Source organism: Poeciliopsis prolifica, unplaced genomic scaffold (assembly GCF_027474105.1).
Source record: "Poeciliopsis prolifica strain line A6 unplaced genomic scaffold, Auburn_PproV2 SCAFFOLD030, whole genome shotgun sequence".
Classification (NCBI taxonomy): Eukaryota; Metazoa; Chordata; class Actinopteri; order Cyprinodontiformes; family Poeciliidae; genus Poeciliopsis; species Poeciliopsis prolifica.
The window spans coordinates 3982926-4005996 of record NW_026562405.1 but is presented as its reverse complement, the minus strand read 5'-3'; the positions used below and the strand labels follow the sequence as shown (position 1 = coordinate 4005996).

Genomic DNA, 23071 nt, shown 5'->3' with positions numbered 1-23071 from the left:
TGGTTGTAAGATGTTCTATGCTGAACCTTCCTGAAGTCTCCGAACATCACCGTGATCATTGTAAGCACTCAAGAAACTGTTTTGTATGTACATAAATAAAAAGTCTATCTGAGAAGATGATTAAAATTCTTAGTCGAGTAGTCTGGTGTTAAAAAAAAAAAAAAAGAAAAAAAAAAGCACAAACGAATAAAAACAAACCAAAAAAAATCTCCAACCTGACCTGGTTGGACTATGTAGCATCTTAATAAATTAAATGAATAAAGCTTCTTCCTAAATGTGTGAAGTTATTTTCTGTTAAACTTTGAAGCTTTATCACTGACTCAGAACACCACAAAATAATTTTTAGTTTCTTTATGTGATGAGAGATTATTGTGGAGTTAGAGAGACGCAGCACTTAAAGTTTGCTGATTAACTAAATGAGCTCAAAATGTTTTTCTTAGTTGATTTTTTGTTGTGATTGATAAAGCTCATACAATACTGAGCCAGGTTTTGCTGGAAGTTTCTTCCTGCTAAAATCATATTTTAATAGCTTTTTGTTTTCCTTTTTTTTTAGTTACAGCATTTTGAAATAAGGTTTAAGTAAAAAAAAATTTCTTCAAAGAAAATACTTTTTATTTCTTTTCATTATCCATCGCAAGGAACCCCTTTCGTGGTTGGAAAAAAAAAGTCCTTGAATTAAATTTAATCAATACATTTTAAACAAAAAGTATCCTAAAGTGCTTTAAAAGAGAGAAAATCACAAAACAATTATTTCCATCTACAAAAATGGAAAAATGATTCAAGCACAGGACAACGTTCAACAGGTATCAATAAGAAAGATAGAAATAAAACGTCAGGACTTTTAAACAGGTTTGTAACTTAGATTTGAAGACAGTGACATTCATACTAACAGTTAATATTCTTTTTTTTTTTTTTTCTAAATCTGCAGTGAAAATGAGTTTTTGTTGAATTTGAAGAATGGTTGAACCCTGATCCAGGCCTTGGCAGCTGATGTTCATAATGTCAACAAGTTTCAGGAGTCTGATTATTAATTAATGGAAATAAAAAACATAGTTTTTGAGGACTTAGGAAACTCCAAATATGTGAATATAGCATGCAATTTAAAAAATTAGAGTAAGGAATAAAAATTAACAGATCATTAACTGACTTCCTCCAGTGACTTGCAGCCAGTACCATTTGTGCCCAAGCTGCTTTGCTGGTTGTTCCTTCTTGTTTGATTTGGCAGGACCACAATCTGCAGTGGATTTAATGGTAAAATATTTACAGCTGCAAGCAAATTAATCACTGCTTAAAATTTTACTCAGTCAGTTGTGGTTTTAAGAAAAAATAAATTTCTGTAAATCACCCAGAGTTATTGCTTGAGTAGCAACCACACAATGTTTCTGTGTGTACCTCCTGGATGAAGGCGGCACAGCTGAGGTTGAGGTCAGGAAGCTGCCCTCATGGGCCAGTAGCTCTTCGGCTGTTTGGCTTGGCTTGACTAGAGCACAGCTGCAAACTCGGTAAGCTACCAAGATTACTTTATGCTCTTATATTCAATTTGGAAAGAATCTATTTTCAAAATAAATTGCTGGATAATGCTTGAAATTACTGAGAAGATGAAAATGACAGGTTTGTGGTTCAAGTCTCACTTGAAGGAAAAGTTAAGAACATTATGAGTTTCAAAATTCAAGCCTGTGACTTTGACAGAAGATTGTGACCATGGTGAAACATCAAATTTGAACAAGATTAAACAAGATGTAAATTGCAAATTGCAATAATTGTGGCTTCTGGATGTCTTTTTTTTTTTTTTACCTCTGCCTAAAACTCAGTCAACCAGGTTTATATAAACACTTTGAAAACACAAAATCTCAGCATGTATTTTTGTTTAGTTTATAGCTCAAATATCTCCCAGTGAAACTACTTTTTTGATTTAAGATTGATTTAAGAGAAGTTGTTGTCTTGCTGAAGATATTTGCACTTGAAATTTAATCAAAAATACTTTGTGTATTTGCAGTGTAATATTTAATCTGTGAGGAATCTAAGCGACCCAGAGGAAATCACAAGCTTTTGAAATCGATTTGCATTTTATAGCAGCTGCAGAAAAATGCATTTAATATGTATTCTTACCTATAATGAAATGAAAACGTCTAAACTTCCAGCTTGTTGGTGTGATAGATGAGGAGTTCATCTTAAAAAAGCAGAAAAGAATGCAGCGCTGGTTCTGTTCAGTTGGTTCAGTGAGTATGAGCATGAGGTCATGACAGAAAGGAGCTCGCTTTCTGTTTGGCCTGAGATCAAGGAAAACGCTTTTGCTGCTCTCCGCTGCAGCTCTGCGGCCAACAATACAGAAGGTTGTTGTTTAAATAGAAACTCAATTGTTTGAACTAAGCCAACCAAGTTGTGGCTCATGTTTTCTTTTTTGGATGCAGCTGCAGCTCATATTCCTATAGAAATAATGGGATTTTCTTAACCGAGCCTGAAATGTTGAATGAGTGGGAGAAGTTGGAAGTTACCCATACTACCGCAGTGAAATCATCTCAGTCATGTCTGTGAGCATTAACTGCACATGTAAGATTTTCTTGGGAATGTTGGAGAAGCGACCAGAAGAAAGCCTGTCCAAAGTCAGCAGTCGGTCCTTCTTTTACTAGAACATTTGTCAAACTAAACCACTAAACTATTTGTGGTTTGGAAATTTGGTTTGACTGAAAAGAAACCTTTTGGAATCTTTCTTTTAGTTTTTTAAGACCAAAAAATGTGTTTCTGGAGTCAAAACAAAAGCACTGCAGAGTCATAAGAAATAATTTCGAAACAAAGAATCTGATGAGCAGCAGAGATTTACAACAACTTTGTGAACTCCTCAACTGCCCCTTCATAAATGTCCCCCCCTTACATTATTTTTCTTTCAATTGACATAATTTTGGATCACACTTCTAGTTTGGATGGTTTCAACTGGAGGAATGTTGGCCAGTTTTCTCATGTATTACCACATCTGTCTCTTAATATTTCTGTTAGTCTTTTAATGGTTGGCACTTATAAAATCCTGCAGTATCACATTTTATGCCTAAAAGGAGTCATTTTGTCTTCACTTTCTCCCATGACTTAAGTGAAACAGCTCACCTGACATTTATTCTCCACAGGACAGATGTAAGCAGTGAGAAGGTAAGCATTTGCTCTGTCAGTGGGCAGATATTGTTACCTTTGGATGGAGCGCTGCTGGCTGATTCCCCAGTTTCCAGTATTTATGTTAAGCTACGCTAACTGGCTGCTGGCTGCAGTTGCACCTTCAGCAGACAGATTTGAAAATGGTATTAATCTTCTCACCATCTGGGGTTCAATCGTCTGATGATTGTGTCTCTGTGGGAAGTGGAAAATATTGGACAGCTACTGGTGCAGCCTGTGAGTATAATTAGCAAATACCAGAAACAAGACTTCCTGCACCACAGAACATCCATTTGATTGGCTTTGAAGTGGCATTGTATCAATCAACACAGAACATCAATGGTGGTTGTATAATCTTTTATTTTCTGTTTTATATTCTCTATCTAATCCAGTAAACCCAATCTTAAACCTGCAATATATATTTCTATATTTTTAGTCTCAGGAACTAAAAACTGACTTCCTCCACTTACTAGTTATTGATAGTTTGATTCTATGTTTTCTGCTAATGCTAGAAAAGTTATTTTGCAGTCATTGAGGTCTTGAATGAGATTCACGGCTCAAAATGGCGCTGCGCGTCTCCATTGATTATTCATTGCCGATGGGCACAAAAGACAAAGAAAGAAGGAGAGATTTGTGCTGCAACACACTGCAAAAAGATCAAGATTTTCTGTTTATTAAGTTTTCAAAAATAAAGTTGTTTACAAAAAGCAAAAATGTGGTTTTAGAAATGTGACTTAGATTAAAAACTGTCAGTTCTCTTGGTAAACAATAATTTACACAGTTAAAGAAACGGCACACCATTTTATTAGCTGTCATTCATATTTCATGAAATGCATTTTTTTTTTCAAATATCTAGTTTTTTTTTAAAGAGGCTGGATCGGATAAAATAGATGTTTTTGAGTTTCACAACACATTATAAAGGTTATTTCCTCATCCAAATCATAGCTGTAGAGTTGCCTTCATTCTTTCATGCACCTTTAAGAAATCTTTTAATCTCCCTGGCAACAATTCAGCTGTGCAAAACGCCTGGGTGGACTTAGCTCCGCCTTCGAGAATGAAGTGCCTTTATTTACGATATGCTGCTTGATTTGTACTGTGTCCTAAATAAAATGTATTGTTATTGTTATCGGTTCGTATTATGGCTTTCGCTATGACGTGTAAAAGAAGTAACTTCAATTTAATAACAGGTTTTAAGCAGGGGAGCTCCGATTGCAATTTTCTGATATTGATTTTATTGTCTGAAAAGTCAGACAGTGTTTTTCCAAGTAAGGATCACTGATTGCCCGCCTCCCAAAATTAAAAAATCGGGCCCTGTTGATCGTTGCACACCAAGTTTGAAGAGTTACCTCTATTACAAAACAATTGAACCAAATTGTGCCTATTTAGCATAACATGGGCTGCATCTGGGATCATAATTTATGATTGTTTCTATTCTCAAAACATCAGCAGAGAACTGATTGTATCACTTACAAACAGAATGTCCTCTCTATTACTTGTGACTTAAAAAGCAGAAACATCCTGATCAAAATGAGCCTTTAATTTATAACTCAATCCTCTCATTATTCATCGAATCATTTAGATCTCTCCAAGATGCATGCACGAGAGATACGACACAAAAAACAAAGATGACGGCATTATTTGGAGTGAAAACATAAAGACAGCCGTGCCTGGTGTTTATCATTTAATTTTCATTTATACAAATCTGAAACTAGATCTATAAGCTCACAATTTGTGAGCTAACTGGCTTCAAATGCAGCATACTCAAAATTAATTTAAAAATGGTGAATGAAAAGAGGAAATCTGTTACTTTGGTGTAAAGCCAAACCCACAGCACTGTATGATGTAATTAATTGATTTGTGAGTGTGCTTTATATTTTCCTAAATGCAGTTAATAAGCCACCGAGTCTGATTGCTAACAGGTTGGCATCGTGTTCCTTTCTGCCTTTTTGGTGTGCAACAGAAACCACAAACAGACCCCAGCGCAGCGTTTTCCCCAGCCTGCAACCGTCCAGATGGATCCGTGTGGTTGCTTTTGGATTCAGCGAAAGGGAGACGGGATTTATTCAGGATCGTGATTGGCTTAATTACAAAGTCTGCACATTGCTGAACAGATAAATGGCGCTCACCCACTCTCTGTTTTTCTTCCAATCAGTCTTCGTTTCTCTTTGTGTTTGCTAGGGGTCAGTATGGGGGGTACAGACCTGTGTCCTCCATCCTAGCCTGAAGGATGACCTCATGGGGCCAGCAGCTGCCATCACCATTTTCACAGGAGTTAATGGAAACAGCATGTATCCTCTGAATACTCTTTTCTTCTTCTGTTCTTTCCTTCTTTCTTTCTTGGGGGAAATAGAAACTAATTTTTCTATGTTTTTCAAATGTAAGCAACTTGCACCATTGTTTATTTTATTGGAATATAATTTTTTAAAATGTGGGGAGCATTGATCCTAAGTGGCTTTTATATTTTGTGCAGTCAATGCGAAAAACAAGCTACAAAGTGAAAATTGTTACACTTTCCAATTGGACAAGCAACGTTTTCAATTTATAATTGTAGAATAAATAAAATAAACGACGTTCCAGAGCCAAAAAGTTGACAGACTGTTCACTTTGACGGTTAAATGCAGAGTAAAAACTAAACTTCTGGGTTTTTTAAAATAATGAGTAACTTGAGTAAGTAGAGATATAACAGTTCTGTGTTTGATGGACAGTTGGTATTTAATTGTGTTTATGTAAATAAAACTTTGATATCATAATATAGATTCATTGAAAAATGTGTTGCTAAAGTCAAATCAATATTTGCTTGTTCATCTAATTAATTAAAAAATAACCACACAATTTTCTCAAATGTTTTGAACACTGGAATGAAAACTGTGACAGTAGATTACTGAGGCTGCACATTTCCCTGGAGGACAGGGACAAATCTCCACCTGATTTCTGAGATTTTTCAAAACATATAATCCGTTTTGTGTGATGCAATTCATTCCACAGTCAACTATTTTCATTTTACATAACATTTTTCATAAATAGTCTGCTCCATTCACCAGTATGTTTCATAAGAAATAACTAAAATATGTCTTTGCTTCTTATATATGTAGTCAGGGAGTCATTTGTTTCCATCTCTGCTGTGAAGAAGTAAACTCAATAGGGTTGTAAAGATCAATCAGACATGCTTTTAAGCTAATAAAAAATACTAATTCAAAAGAAAAGAGGCAAAAATGTCAATATTATTACTTTGAATATGCAGGATTTTTGCATCACATAGACTGTCATTATTTGACTAACTATGGCAGAATGATCAAATTCTCCCTGGTATATGCAGCTGAATCATTTCAAAAATGATAATAATAAAAAAATAAAGAGCGTACTGAAAAATTACCATAGAGACATGGAAGTTATTTCTGATTTTAAAAATAAGAAATAACAAATAAAATTGTTATGGATTTTTTTTGAGACATGGCAGTCAGTTAAAGTAAAAACAATCTTCATATTGTGGAAGCAGGTGTCAGTATGTTATTAATACAGGTCTGTGCACAACTCTTGACTTGCTTTAGCCATAACACTGCATGAGTTTTATTTCCCTCCACTAGTTCTTCTCGGCTCATTTCTTCCCAGACTGGCTGCAAAGACTGTTTTCTGTGCTGACAGCTGTCTGATGTCCCTCTCTATGTGTTTTCAGGAGAATTTGCACTGGGTTGTCTTTGGAATAATTTGCAGGCTAGATCTGACAGGTATTTATTAAATGCCAGTACAATAACTCACTATCTGGGCTCTGAATCGGGCTAAAGTCGACAACTTGCTGATGAAGTTCACTTCAATTTTCTGGTTCTTCTTGAAATAAAGCAGCTGCCTCAGGAAACGTTTCAAACGAAGCTTCACTGTTGCTGTTGCGAGTGTAGTCGGTCCGCCTCTTCGGTCAAGAATAAATATTTCAGCAATTACTGAGCAGATCGTCAGTGATTACTGAAGGCTGAACCCTCTGGAGCCTCGTGTATATCCTGTGTGGACGTATGAAAATGTTACACACTACAGTTCTCATGCAAACTTTGGAAAACACAAGACCTGAAAGTGGACAAGCAGAGCTGCAAAGTGGAAGGCTTTTATAAAGTTGTCCAAACATTCCCATAAGCTCTAATTTGGGCTTTGTCAGCTGTCTGCGCTAAACTGTAAAATGTTTACTTTACGGGACCAAAATCCCTGTATTTCCTCTACAGTTCCTGTGCTATCATTGAAAGGTTAGATTAATATAATAAAATAATGTGAAGGCCTAAATCAAACTTGTGTCTTCAGTACAGTATAACTGGTTTCTATAAGCAGTTACAATAAATATAAACAATTTATTCAAAGGCAACATATTCGCTGTTTTACTGGTTGCAAAGAATAGAGAATCCTTTTTGTCTTTATCATCTCCACTCATAACTGAAGTGAAACTTGTGGCCAACAATATCCTTTCATTATGTGCCTGAAATCAAAACAGTCTTTACACTCTCTTTCTTAAAGTACCAGGAAAAATAAATCACCGTCTCATTTCCACATGGCAGCACCGATATAAATGTTTTGTCGTATTGAATCTCTGCAGGTCAAAATTTTTAACAAACACCTTTGTGCTCCAGTTGCAGCTACAAATCTTTTAGCTGTAGATCAGCCAGAATGGATGAAAAACATTTGTGAACAGAAATTGTTGAGCTTTTGCTACAGGTTCTGAATTGGATTTAAATTTGGACTTTGTCTGAGCTACTTTAACACTGGCTTTGCTTGGATCTGAATCACTCGGCGTAGTTGCAGTTCAGTATTTAGGAATTTTTCTCTGAAATGTAACAGCAACTTTTTTTGTCTGTGGAACATTTGAATATTTACATATTATTCCACAGAGAATGTCAAAACAAATTTGAGAGAACATGAAATAGAAACTTGGCAAACTATACCAGAAACAACTTTACACTGCAAAAAGTATTGCTGGTTTAGTTGCTAATGTAAATACCTTAATACGCTTAAAACAATGTGAAGCTAAATTCCAAGTAACTTTTCAGTGAGACATAAGAGTTTGTTTTAAGTCAATAATCCCTTAATATTGATTAAAAAAAACAGTTCCACAAGAAGAATATTTCACTTCTGGGAAAAATTTCCAAACATAAGTAAAATAATCTGCAGGTATTCAAGAATTACAGACTTAAAACAAGCTCTTATCTCACAGTTTCGACTTGATTCAAGTGTATTAAGATATTTGTATTACAAAATAGATAGAAAAGCTTGTTAGAAAAGAGTTTATGTTTTTGCAGTGCATGAGTGTCACTCATTTTTGCCTACAGTAATTGGCAGATAAGGAAAACGATAGATGTTATCATCTGTGGTTCTGCTAAGACATTTTCCATTGTCTGTATGGAAAAAGACAATTTTCTCAAGAGAGGAAATTGCAAGAACAAACAACCTTGATATCATGTTTGAAAGAGCAAATAAATCCCATGTGTTATTAAAAGTCCTTTTTAATTGACATACAAAATACTAAATGAAAGATAAAGTAAAAAAAAAAGATCTTTGTGTGTAAATATACAAAATAAATGGTAAAAAATAAATACTCATTTGATTAGATTACTTTGCTGGTAGAAAGGCATCAAGACAAAATAACATTTCAGTCCACAGTGTTTGTGGATCAGCGATGCTGGTTATCTAGCTACCAGTCTTTAGGCATTGAAGAATAAAAAATATTCTGTACAAACTGAATTGGTTATGGCATCTCCTGATAAATGTGAATTAAGCTAATATGTATCTGGTAAATTTTAATGTGGAACTAACTCATGTCAGTATTAGTATTTTATTTAATTATTACACTTCAAACATTCTTAGATCTTCAAGAATGCAGGTGAGCCATCTGAGGAAAACATCTGCACAATACAAACCAAAGCTAAAATATACGGAGGTCCAAAAGTGCCATACTCCATTGATAAATATGTTATTTAATCAATATCTGGGTGTCATTAAATCTTGAAATATATACACAAATAATCCATTATATACATGATTAAATAGAATAGAGACTAGGAAAGCTATAAATCTTCTTCCCTTCTACATAGTTATTTTTTTCTTCAGTTTTGTCCAGAAAATCAAATTTCTGCTTTTTGTGGAAATATTTCAAACAAAAAAGTTTAAATGCAGCATCTGAGTTTTATTTTCAGGATTAATGGAAACTCATTAATCTATTCAAACAATCAGAAAATCAATTTCTGCCGCCTAATGAATTTGAGTAAATTCAGTGGCTCTATTACAATTTCTTTTTATAACAAGACATGGGAAAAATGTGAAAGTGAAATAATCCATCAATGGATCTAATACTTTTTCATCAATATTAAGGAATTATTGACTTTAAACAGGCTCCTATGTCTTACCTTGCTGAAAAGCTACATGTAAGTTAGTTTTTCTTATTTCAAGTTAGTTTTGTCTTATTACTAAGATATTTGCGCTAGAAATCTGGAATAATTATTTCATAATTAGTTTATTTAATGGATTGTGGCACTTTTGGATAAATATTGTCAAAGATACTTTCCCATCTTATTTCATTTCATTCTTTTCATTCAGTCTTTTACTCATGAAGTGACATCTGAGTTCAAGATGTGAAAAACCTTTCCGCGTTTTTTAAACGTCCCCTGATTCTTGTTTCAGTTCTTGTCTTTAAAGGGAAGAGATGATTTCAGCTGCCAAACATCCATCTCTGCCTTGAGCTGAGAACCGGGTTTGATTTGTGAGAACGTCTCTAGTAAACAACAAGCCAGCTGCACAGTGCTGATCCAAACACCAGTAATACCAGGTTCTCAAGACCTGCTGTCCCACTGGCTAACTGCAATTGCCTGCTATTAAAAGTTGAGAAAGAGGGGTGTGTCTCCGCTTCGTTGCAAAGTACCATGGGAGCCTGAAAGGAGGTGGGCCGCCTTAATGGTCGATCTGGACTGGACCCGTCAGTGGGTCTCTCTCCTGTAAATAACAGCGGGCGTTTTCTGTGATCTAGCTCCATCTTGAAGAGCTCATACTCCTTATGCGGCAGCTTGATGCCCAGCATGGGACATCCGTTTGTGGGGGTCAAGTCCTGCTCCACGCCCACCCTCCAGTCTCCCGCTCGTCCGCACTTTCCTGGTCTTGTGCTGTTCAGCAGCTTTGCAGTGGACTCGTCCATGGCCGTGACGCTTACCTGCGTTACCTTGAAGACGAACTCAGAGGCTCCTGAGAGTTTGGACGAGGGGTTTCCCTGAGCATAGTGCCCCCAGGCTCTCAGGGTGAACGTGGGCTGTGAGCAGGCGGAGTCCAAGTAGTGACGGTAGACTCCTTCCCAGGCGTGCTGGCTTGGGTTAAAGGTGAAGTCTCGGGTGAGGAAAAGAACGTTGGGTCGGGTTTCACAGCGCGGGCTGACCCAGTGGCCTGCCAGAGACAGAGGAACTGCAGCGCCGCGGGGCAGCACAGGGGGGCGCTGCTCCGAGGATCGGTACACCAGGGCGCACACAGGGCATGGATGGATATGATGCTGTAAAAAGACAGAAACAGGTGAGAAGCTGTGATGATTTTAATTATTGTTTTTGTAAAACTTAGCTCAACCTTAGAGAAATTAGTGTTTTGTTCTGTCTGATGAAAGCAATTAAGATGCAAAATTCTGACTACATAAAATAAACTGCATAAATAAGAGAGTTTACTATTAAACATGTTTCAAGTTTACATTTGGACTAATTTTTTAAAACAGTGGAAGTAAAAATATCCACAATCAATTCAGAAATCAAGTTTAACATTTACTGGCCAAAAGTGAGTTAATGTAGCTTTACTTTGATTAGTCCCTCAATCATAAATGACATCATTGTTAAACAAACCAAACCCCTTGAGCAACCTGTTCCCATGTTCACCTGTGGTGGCGCTGCACCAAGAACTACTGAAGGAAACGACATGAAAACCTCTGAAGAAAACTCTGAGCACAAATTCCTTTTCCACAAAATGTTAACAAAAATAGAGTCACATCAGATTTTAGGGATTGTAGGATTTCTCCTTGGTCTTGGTTACAACCCCCCACAAAACCATTTCTCTCACTAGTGTTAGACTCACATTTGTTTTGGTTGTTTTTACCCAGAATTCCCAGCACTATAGTTTATTTCTTGCTTTTGAAGTGGTCTCTGATTCACTTGCAAATGCATTCGAACAAAATCAGAGCTCACTTTGACCTGAGACCTAGGTTTAAGAGTATGTGGTTGTGGTCTGCATCACAGTTTGATTGTGCATTCATACCTCCCCAAAGGAGCCAGACTTTCAAGGCTTTAATTACAAACTGAAGCGTGATTAAAGCAGACTAAACAAGGCTGATGTGAAAATACCTAAAACTTTGGCCATTTTAGTTGTTACTTGTTAAGTTATCTAATACTACTTCAGCTGATCTGCTCATTGGACAGCCTTACAGTCATCAATCAATGATTCTTATTAATCTCACCATGGCGTTCTGCAGAGGCTGCTGGTACCCTGTGGGTCTGTGTTGGGTTCTTTGGGGCCAGTCTGTGTGAATATCCCCTAAAAGCAGCTCCTGAACCTTCCCTCCGCGGCTGTGATGCTGCGTTTCCACGCGTACCAGACCCAAATCCGTCACAGAGAAGCCCATGGCTGCCAGACATGCCCTGCCTGCGCGGGTGTTGTACAGCTCAAACAGCTTTCCCGGCAGCGCTTCATTGAGGCTCAGGCTCACGCAGTCTGGAGGCAGCCTGGAGGACAGCCTCTGCTTGGCCGCCACGCTGTGAACCACAATCCCCACTCTGCTGAGGTGGTGCTGTGCCTCGGTGGCCCCACGGGTGATCCAGGAGGCCTGGAGCAGACGGATCTTGCCTCTGATCATCAGGGAGTATGCCGGGTCTTCACAGCTGCTCTCAGTGTAGTAGTGCTGCAGTGCCTGGAAGTGACGGTTGGAGTGAAAGGTGTAGGATCGGGTGAGGAACTCTGGACCGGGCCGAACTTCACATCTAGACACATGGCAGAAATCAAGTTAGTCTTTAAAGAGAATAGCTTTTTGCTGATGTTTTGCATCTCTCAAGGGGTCGTTTTTCATGTTTCCATTTAATCTTAACCATTGTATGTGTGTTAGAGGTCAGAGCCAACTTCCTGGACTTAAACCTACTGTGTTGTTGTTTCACAAAGACACAACAGTGAATTTGGGAACAAAAAATTGTTGCTTGGGTACCGTCATACACAGAAGACATACTGACTAACAATAAGTGTGACTGAAGGCATGTAGATATATTAAAGTGTTATTGGTGTAGAAAAAAAGATCTAGAATAAATATACAAATAATAATTTATTGCTGAACATATATATCTTAGCATTTAGCGTAGTGTCTTAGACATTAAACAAGATCACATTTTGCATGTTTTTGTACTTCCAGCTGGGTTTCATAACTGCCAAAAACGCTTAAAAAAAACATTCGTTACCAAGCAGCCCAAGCAGAGCTAGAGAACGTTTGGTCAGCTGGTTTTGCCATTACAACAACTACTGGAAGAGTCCAGTTTTGTTGTTGACTCGCCATCCGGGAACCACTTGCTGGGCTCTTGTTGGTTGTGGAAGAAGCTCTAGTAATGCTTTTCAAAGATGGTACAATTATGCATTTATTTTTTTTGCAAACATTTTCACAAGGGCTGTAAAATATTGCGTTGGGGGGCATGGCGACAGGGGCTTAGTTGGATTTAAAGTGGCAAGAGGCCCTAAAACAACTCATTCTGAAAGGAGCTCAAAATAGGGGAAACTGACCAGATTAAAATCTCATTACCCAAGAATAATTCCATACAAATTGAGGATTTTTCCATCTCTTTCAATGTCAATGTTTCCTTTTGGAATCATTTGTTCTCGCTTGCTAGCTTAACACAAAACAATGATTTTCTTATTTGAGGCGAGAGCAGTCAGAATAAAACTCAAACCAAACCAAAATTAGGACAACTTGGGGCAAAGTGAATAAGTAAAGAAAAAAAAAAAGAGTTACATGGGTGTTCAACACATTTCGACTGTTTTGCTCGAAAGAGAATGCCACTGTAGCAGATGTTTTGTGCTGGGAGAACTTTAAGAACATCTATACCTTGTTGACACCCATGTCCCATCCAGTTTGGGAGGGATATCTGATGTGATTTTTACTCCGTCCTCCATCCTCTGGTTTTGACAGCGTTCCAACGGGGGGTTGTCGGTTTGATTGGAAGAGGATGTGAAGTGACCAGTGGGCACCTCCCAAAGTTTACTCCTTGTTCCAGCTACAATTACAGCTGCTGCTGCAAAGAAGAAGCAGAGGACAGTCATTAAAATTCGCAAATAACAACAGTTGTTTAATAAACACTGAGGCTCCATCACGGTAAATTCCGGGCTGATTTGGGATGTGGGCTGATGTTTATCCACCTCCATCATTTGAAATTGTGGCTAAATATTTACATTTCTCCCAGTTACACCTAAACACGAGCCTGGCTGAGTGCAAACTGTTACAGGACTGGTAGTTTTGATACATTATTCATGTAAAGAGAGCCAAGATGGTACTATAGAAGCCATATATAAATGTTGGCTTCAGCGAACATTTCTTGTCCACAGCTGCAACACATTTCTCATATCTGGATTTGTTCTATGGTAGGAAATGTGTGCGAATAGCATGCTTTCTGCATTTATGTTTTTTAATAGACAAACAGCAGGCCGACTGAGCCAAACATGTGGATGATATGACTTAAAGTAACAAAGAAATTCTTCTGATGATGAATGTTTCTTTCCCAAAAGTTGACACTGAATTCAACTAAGAGCCTTTTTTCTCTCTTCGACAGTAATGGCACTCACACATCTGCAGCCTGTCTGTCATTGGAAGTATTTTCGGAATAAAAACCTGCATGAAGTCGGAGCGAGGCTGAGTACTGACGTCTGGTTTCAGATGAAAAGAAAATACAAAGATTTTCTAAGAGAAGTAGAAATTTCTGCTGGAATGTCATTTTTTAAACTTGCTACCAAGTTATTTAAAAAAGATTATTTGATTTTGTTTTTCAGATATTTGTCTTGGTTTAAGCCACAACTTCCCACTGATCAATTTGCTTCTCTTTGGTCAAGCACAGAATCCAACAAACAAGGCAGACTGAGTGAAAAGAATGCATGACTGAATTTTCTTTAGAAGAAGCCTAAGATGGGGTCTGACTGACGGGCATTTATTAACCTTGTTAATGTCAAGCGGAGGATATTTTTGTTCCTTTCACTCTTGGAATGCTGCTTCCCGCTTGCAGACCACAACATGTGTGCAATACAGTTGTTCTCCAGGCTCTGCCCACCTGATCTGAACATACACAAACATATTCACACAAATACACACACTCACATATTGAGTTATTCAAGCTGTAACAGTCACAGACCACAGATCCAGGTTTTTACCCAAAGCCCATGTGTCCTCCATGCAGCAGCCTGTCAATTTGTTGTAAAAATTATGGCCTATCTTTGGCATTCATGGTTTTGGAACATACTTTGTAATTTCTTGCATGAGGTGATGTGTTTGCTTGTGCTGCAAGTGGTTATAGCTAATGAACGTAGCTGGTCAGTTGAACCCAGGAGACTATTCATGTTCAATTATTATGTAATGCTTCATGTAAGTCCTCCATCCACTCTGTTTTTTGTGGTGGCTGCATTTGACGTGCTGCCTAGTTATCCTCCAACACACACACATTCAGAAAAAGCCTAGGATTCGGACACATGGGTGTTTTAAAAGCATTTTTAAATTACTTTTTGAGGTCACTTGTCATTCAGCTTCTTCCCTTCCTCCAATCTCTTCCTGACATATGGTTACATTTACTTATAAAATGCTCATAAAAGCAGATCTTACTCAATTGCTCAATGTGGTGAATCTTCTAGAAAGAAGTGCATTCTAACCACAAGTTAGCTGATGGCTTAGTACATCCAGTATAATAATGTCCAGTCCTATCAGGGACCAGAAGGACCATTTGATTTGATTTGCTTCCTACACATGCAGTGGGACATCATTAAATTTGCCCTTCAGTTCGGGCCACTGGGGTCTAAAACGTGCCGCTCGCGCAGTTTGCACCTCCGTGTCACAGAGCAGATCTTGATTTTCTGAAAGCAGATTTCGCTTATCTTTGCTCTAATAGCTGATGTGAAAAGTGAAAATCAAACTGGTTCATCTGGGATTGTACAAAAAAGAAGATAAGTGGGGATAATTAGGTTTTGAATATATTTTAACAGTGTGGTCAGAGAGGTGTTTAGTAAGATTTAAAACTCAGTAAAAGCAATCAATCAGTGTAGAGTCTAAGAAAGACATAGTCAACATGTAAAAATGCTGCCTAACCGTTTTAGGTTATGTGCATTTAAAAAAAATTAATTATGATGCAACTTATTAACTTTTTATTGATTTAAAGTCTGTTAAACATTTTTAATAGTCAAATTTGAACTGATGATATTTTCTCCTTATAAAACTTTATAATTTGAAATGTGTTGAACTTTTGGGAAACTGCATATGTAAATCATAGGATTTTATTGTGAAATTCTTGATTTTATGCAGTTCAGAGCTTGGTAATTATGTTAATTTATTTGAGCAAATATTTAATTTTTGCAGTTTTCAGTTGTTAAATTGTTGTTTTTTTAAAAATGTGGTTAGAAAATGTATGTTTTCATGAATAAAACTGTATAAATGCAAATCATTAGTCACAAGGACATCAGTCACAAGGACACTTCTTCAGTCAGAGGCTTCTTCAAATTGGCTGTAACACAAACTGCTACAGGAGATTCCTCCTGCTGACAACAATCACCAGCAACAATAACTCCTTTTGAATTATTATGAGTTACAAAAACATTTAATTCCCCTTTGGGATCAATGAAGTGTCATTGAATTGAATTGTATAAAAATGTAATACAGTGATTTCATCCAAGCAATGTTTCTCTTACGTGGTGTTGATTTTGGATTTGTTCAATTTAAACGAAGCAAAATATTTCCCGTGAACACATTCTGAAAAAATGGCTTCTTTGCATTTGAGAATAAAACACATCTTGTTTAACTAGCTGGGAATATTTATTGTACTCATATCCATTTAAATTGATTTATGTGGTACTATTCTGCTTTCCAAGAGCTTTGTGGTAAAAACCACAATTCCCTCTTTTTTAAAACACACAATCATACAGCACATGTTGTTCTTGTGTTATACGTTGATTACAAAGACATACTGTAAACACACTCAAACAGCTATAAATCCATCTGCATTGACTATATAACATGTGGATCAGGTAAACCCGAGACAAATTCATCAAATTTAATTATGACCAAAGCTGCTAGCTGGTTTTGCAAACGAGAACCAGAGTTATTTGTGACAGTGAGATCAGTGGGAGGGTGCGCCAGTCCAACACAAGTCCATGCTTCACGTCAGGTCAGTGTGAACAGCTGGACAACACACTCCTGGTCCTGAACTTCTGCCAATAAACAATGATCCAGTCCAAACTGTCTTCCTGTAATACTTGCGGCCTCCCAGCAGGGGTCAGTGCTGCAGCCTGCAGCTGTGTGTGGTCTGCACGTTCAGTCTGTCATCATCAACACTGCTGCTGCCTCCGGCCCGTATTACATCTGACTGATGGCCAGCCAAGGTAATCTACCTGTCTTTGAGTTCCTGCATTCATTCAGGGTGTGTAAACACACACACACAAACAGACACACACACACGCACACACCCGTACACGCGTTGGCTAAGACACACTGCACACACTGATTTACTGTACCCTGTAAAAGGATAGCATTTATGAAAAAAAGCCTTCGGGCAGCCCTCTGTTTATTTGTTTGTATTTGTGATTACGGTTTGGCAGCCGCGGCCCTCCTCTCTGCTGGTCAAACACGAAGCTTTATGTCTAATCCTCCGAAAACAAGACACAGATCCAGGGAATTTGGAATTAAAACTTGCAAGCGCTTGGCATGAGAGTCTACTTCAGGCTTCATTCAGAGAGTGGGACATCTTTATTTGCCCTATTATGAAGCCTTCTGTCAGGTAAAAATAAGAGTTGGATTTCCCATTATACATTTAGCTATGTCAAAATAAATGTTCACACATCAAGGTGTAATCTTCTCCCATTTCTCTCTGATTTAAGTCATTTAAAAAACAAAAATGAACAATCTTTTATCCATTAAACAAAATAATTTAATGGTGCAAAATGTTCATTATAACTCAAGAAAAAGTTACGGCACCATACACCCTAATAGCAAGCATTAAAGTTTTGTTCAAGGGGCTGTATTATGTATGTTCTGATTGTCCTGCTCTTTCTGAAACTTCTGCAAGTCTTCATAACGTTGCTCCACTATTAACTATTTAACGTTTTTACCAACGTTGGACTGAGAAGTAGCTCCGAAAATGAGCTCAGAAGATGACCAGTTTCATCAGGTGTTTGCTAATTGCTACTGGTTAGTCTTAAGGAGCTGAGTGGTGGCGTGACAGGGGAGTGGTGCTCTATGAACCCCTAAAGCTTGGAAACTGCGTCTCAAAGGTGTGGTTCGGGTTAGACAGCTGAATGGTTGCAATGGAGAATGAGGAATTTCTCAGACATACATGAAAGAATCAAGGTAACGCTCCAGGAATGTTTTTGATGAAAGTATAACATTATAACATGATCCAAAAAGTTGATTTTACATGATACTGTCCCTTTAAAGATCCAAACTCTCAGGTTGTCGTTGGTTCTCTTAATTTTTCGCTTGAATGTTTGTTTTCCCTAAAAAAATCACCATAACCATTCTCCCATCCAAGCTGCATTTCTGAACCCTCCAAACTGTCCATGAAACCACTGCGCCCTGTTGGCTCTTCTCCTCCTTCTTTCCCCTCCTCCTCCTCCTCTATGATGAAAAAGCCACAATTTTTTACGCCTCATTTCTCCTGGATGAATGTCAGATTCCTCCCCTGCTTCCCCCTCGTCTTTGTTTCTTTTCTTTCTGTCTCTCGATGTCTGTCTGTGGTTGATGAGGTGAATGAAGTTAGCTAGAAGGAGTGAGACGTCTCGGTGCACTGGATTGACAAGATTAGTGAGGTGCATGTGTGTGTTTTTCCTCAGCAGAAGAATTAAACGCTAAGTAGACCAGAGATGCACATATTTCTGTTGAGTGCTGCCCATTATTCACAGCTTGCAGCTGCTCTTTTATGCTCTTGAACCCTCTGAGCTGTCCTGCAGACCTTGGATGAGTGTTGCCGAGTATATAATTCCCAAACATTGACGCTTGCGTTACCTTAGAATAAAACCATCCATTGTCAGAAGTTAATCTCTAGAAATTTGCGAAAAGAGTGAATTCACACACAATAACACCTGTATATTACGTCTGAACAAACTAGTACAAGTGATGTAATAAGTTAAAAACAATTCATTTTCACTCTTCTAATATAAACAACAATTATTTTAGCTATATTATTTTCTTCATTGTTGATTGTGTAAGATTTGGCCTAAAATATTGCAAGGTTTTTGGCTTCTCTTCAAAGAGCCTGCTTGGCTTTTATGTGGAACAATGAAAAGGACTTGAACCTCATTTTACTGTAAAGTATGTAAGTGTTACTTTAATTAGGAGTCTAGACATTTTTTGACTCCTTTAGATCAGAATTTTATCGAGTGAGTAGCATTTTTTTTAACTTCCCATTCAGCATTGACAGAAAGGAGAAAATGTATTTTTTATAAGCACTTCAAGAAAATTTGGGTTAAAACTAATAAAAACTATAAAAAAAATAAAACATAAGCTATAAAATGCTAACAGATACTTTATTTGAATGGTAACACTAAATAATTTAAACATTGCCTTCTGCATTCTAACTCTTTTTGCCCATTGGGATGGACATTCTGCTTCGAAAGAATTCTACAATTTAACAATAACAAATATTTTCAAAATAACTACAAATACGACCACAGGACATGACCTGACATGTATGTTTTTGATGGGCATTAGAAACTTGTTTAAAGCTCATCTTTTATGCTGGAATCTCACAGTTAAGATTTAGGTCTTCATGTCATTGGTCAATTAGAAACTAATCAGTTGCAAGAATCACCAAAATAATAAAATCCCTGAATTTTCTTTATTGGTTTAAACCCAGAAATATCATGTCCATTCCAGTGGACGTACGGTCTGAAGGACGGAGGGTGTAATCATTCGTCTGCTGCAACGTTGATAGAGTTTAATGTGTAAAGGGAGAGAAGATGCTCCTTTTTTCTATTTATCTTGGTTACTTTAGACTTATTGAGACACATAAGCGCTTTTTCTTTCAGAATGCTTCCTTATGGACACACTGTATGTTAACTTTTTCCATATGTTCAAAAACATTTCTGAAATATTTGGTTTCTTTTAATAAATGTCATGTATAACTATTGTTACCCCTGACACAAATGTGGACAACAGCATCTTAGTTTTTTTTGAGGAAAAAAATAAAATAAATGTTTTTTGTAAAAAAATACAAATTACAGCAACACTCGTAACAATTCCTGTTTGAAGGTAATTAGAAACTTTTGTATATTATTTTTCGACGTCCTGTGACTTTTGAGTCTGAATAATACAAGTCAATTTCTCTTAGCCACTCTACAAACTGGGAAAGACAAGAGAACATGTCATTAAATTAAGGCAAATAGGTGTTCTTGAATGGATACAAGAAAATATACATAAGCATATCTATAATCAGAAAAATAATGAAAAGTAAACTTTAACTGTGACAAACACGGCTTACAGTGATAAAGGGTTTTATTAAGTTTTGTTTTATCTTAATGCAAACGTCCCAACAAAAGTAAATGTTTGATGTCGATGTAACTAAGCTCAGCATTTCTGGACTCAAACATTCTGGTGTCATTGCTCACATACTGACACCGTCTTGTGAAAAAATATAATTTAGACTAAACTATGTCGTCTTTGCCCTAAATACATCATTTTGCCGACTAAACAAAATCTAACTGCGAGTGAGAGCAAACCAAACAAAATAATCATCTCATTTGGGTCACAAATATGAGTTTCCAAGACAAACATTCCACAACTAGTTCTCTGGTGACTTGAAATGTCTGAAACAATGGCATAACTTTGACAAACACAAGTTTATTTATTTGCTCTCTGAATGAACTCCTGATTTTATTTGCTTTTATGTCCACAAAAGGGTAAATAATTGTCTATACTGGTGCAGCCTCACTGTAATGTGAAAAAACATAATTTTATGTATTTTGAGGATGCTAAGTGGATATCCTTGGAGATGAATTTGTCTCCTATGTTAGTTTCTCTTAAATGTTTAATGTAAAAGGCAGAAAGTTAAACCAGCATTTTAAAATGAACGTTAATTACTGTATTATAAATGGCAATCTTTCATAAATGAGGTAAACAAAAGCACTGATATAAAGAAAAAAAAAAAATTTGTTTCACACTTTGACTAGTGAGTTAACCATCAACACCATCAGGTAAGGAGAGAAGTTTTAGATTTACCAGTACCTGCTGCCCCAACTCCCCGCCACAATTGTCGCCACAGTCAAGCGAAGGTCAGGTTGATTTAAAGAACACAAGGTCCGTTTTGTTATTCTAACCCCGAGCGCCCCTCCCCAGCCGTCTTCCTTATTTCTGCCTCCACCCCCACATATGATCGCGGGCCTGCAGACCTGCAGCATCACTCTGTCCTCAGGGCAGAGCAAGGACGACTACTGTTGTTTTTTCATCACCGCATAAGCGCCATAATCCAACAGCCTTGTTTATTCAGATAAGAGATCTACGGGAGTTTGCTCGGTTGAGTTGCTCTGTAGTTTGTGAACTTTAAATTAAACAACAGGCTAAAGTTTTGTGTCTGAAGGCAACACATCCACTCATTTCAGTTTTCTCAGAGTTTTTGCTGAAAATGAATAGAAGGAATTTGTGAGTTTTTTTTATAATAAAGCGGCCCCTGATAGTGTGGATGTAGTTGATGGTTCACTGTTGGTGACAGTGTTGAAGTTAGAAGGAGATATAATCTGAAGTTTCCTCTCAGTAAAAATATTTACATCTGCAACACCACCTTCTTTGGATTGATTATTTTTCAGCGCTGACTCAAAATTAACATTACATCTGTTAAAAATCAAACATTGTAGTACTCTGACATCTGTGACCCATTAAATTAATTTCAATCCAGGTTGGTTAGAGTGATCTGCTCAGAGCGAGCGACTATAACCTCGCCTGTCTCCTCAGCTAAACTTGAATTGTGACAAAGAAAACAGGCCACAGATACCAGTGTGCCACCGAAGCAGTGAAAGATGGCGGAGCAGAGCACCACTGAGCTGTTAAATGATGATTAGAAGCAGACAGATGCTTCCTCCTGTCTGCATCCAGCCGCCTGTAACACTAACTTTCCCTGATGTTACCGGGGACGTTACGTCTCTGGGTGATCGGCTGCAGCCTGCAGCGGTGTTGGAAATGTCTGCCTCCTGTTTTTCTAACCATTACCATAATGGTAACATTAGTTCCAGGGCCACGCTTCCCTGCTCCCAGGGAACCATTGTTTAAATGCACCGAACGGCTCAGCCAAGAAGACTCCTCCTGTGGCCTCGGATCGGACTGAGCTTTGAAGACACACGGTGACAGAGAGGGAAACACAGGCTGGCCATTCATGAGACTAATGTCAGCATCAGTTGTGGTTTTAGCTTTAAACTGGGTGATCCACAGTTGTGAATTACATAATGACTTCCTTGCAATTATGAATTCATCTGCTCTGTCACACTGAGCTGCCATCTGTTTTCTGAGCTGCAATAATCCCTCAGATTTTAGCTGATTGCTCACATGAGACAATCTTTGTTTTCACACAAGAAATTCTTTGGTTTGCAGAGAGAAAGCTGCGCCTTTTGGATTAACAACAAGGATTTACATCTAATAAATGTAAAGTTTATATTTGACTGAAAAGAAATTGATTCTTTGCATCTTTGACCTTGCAGTAGAACGTAGATCTGGACTCACCTGGAAGGAGCAGCAGGACTCCCCTCAGCAGGTGACTGAGCCGTCCGCTTGACATATTTTCTGCTTCTCACACAAACAGCTCAAAAAATAAGAAGTTTCACCTGTTGGAAATCCAAAATCAAAGAGACATTCCTGTCACCAAGAGATGAGAGAGCGGAAAAAAAAAAAAGAACAAGACAAGAGCTCAAACATGGGAAATCCAGTATTCCCTGAGAAACTGACAAAACTTTGGTCCCTTCTACCTCCTTGTCTTGGCTTCCATACTTTGATTTGCAAAATCAGTTTTTCTTCTCCATGCAGGTGTTTTCCTTTGGCTGACGAGAGGAGCAAAGATTTCTGATCTGCTCCACTCGATGTATGTGCAGCGAGTGTGTCTGTGCACGTGAGCAGGGTGGACTTTCTGTGTGTGTGCTCCTGTCTCACTCTTATAGTTTTGAGCTGAGAGGAGGGAGCAGACAGGGAGACAGAAAGGGAGGGCAGACAGAGAAAGTTGTAGTGTGTTTGGAGGAGGAGGGGGAGCAGCAGGGGTTTGGCTTCAGAGTGAAGTGAAGCGCTGACGAGCTTTTAGGAAGGTGCGAAAAGCCAGTGCAGCAACCCATGAGTGAAATGTCTGTAACTTCCTGACTCACCATTTTGAGACAGCAGTACCTAATCAAGATGCAAGTATTTGTTTTATTTGCATTTTATTCACTTTTCAGATTCATTTGTGACTGGAACAGCCACAAATAATAATGAAATATCAATAATACAGTGAAAAAAACCCCAAATGGATTAATAAGTGATCATTTTTTTCATTAATTTGGAGATTTACTGTCTGAGTTTATAGTAGCAGCTTTTTCCCATCTGTGTGTTCAGTGGACTGACTCATTCATTTCACTTTTAGGAGTAGCTTTACTACTTTTCACTGTTACTTTAGTCATTTATTTTCTCAAGAAGCATCTTTACTCTTACATGAGTAAAATTCCTGGATACTCTGCCCACTGTGAGTAACATCACTGAATGAAAGACAAGCTT

General features: G+C 37.7%; 1 protein-coding gene across 2 annotated transcripts; it reads right to left on the bottom strand.

The window, feature by feature from the left end:
• Nucleotides 1–8600: 8600 nt before the first annotated feature.
• apcdd1l (adenomatosis polyposis coli down-regulated 1-like) lies at nt 8601–22448 on the bottom strand. 2 transcript variants are annotated; one of them, XM_055050455.1, is made up of 5 exons: nt 22300–22448; nt 22058–22158; nt 13214–13400; nt 11591–12110; nt 8601–10645 (listed from the first exon to the last, which is right to left on the bottom strand). In XM_055050455.1, exons 2-5 carry the CDS (start codon nt 22110–22112, stop codon nt 9884–9886), a joined length of 1524 nt encoding a protein of 507 aa, XP_054906430.1. In that variant the 5' UTR covers nt 22113–22158; nt 22300–22448; the 3' UTR covers nt 8601–9883. The 2 variants fall into 2 exon arrangements, with proteins under 2 accessions (XP_054906430.1, XP_054906431.1); XM_055050456.1 differs by having other exon boundaries at nt 13214–13397.
• Between the last annotated feature and the right edge of the window lie 623 nt (nt 22449–23071).

Coding starts and splice junctions, on each gene's coding strand:
- apcdd1l (XM_055050455.1), bottom strand. CDS start 22,112: ATGTCAAGCGGACGGCTCAGTCACCTGCTGAGGGGAGTCCTGCTGCTC. Junction 13,401..22,057: donor AGTCCTGCTGCTCCTTCCAG/GTGAGTCCAGAT, acceptor TCTTCTTTGCAG/CAGCAGCTGTAATTGTAGCT. Junction 10,646..11,590: donor AGCCTCTGCAGAACGCCATG/GTGAGATTAATA, acceptor GTCTTTTTACAG/CATCATATCCATCCATGCCC.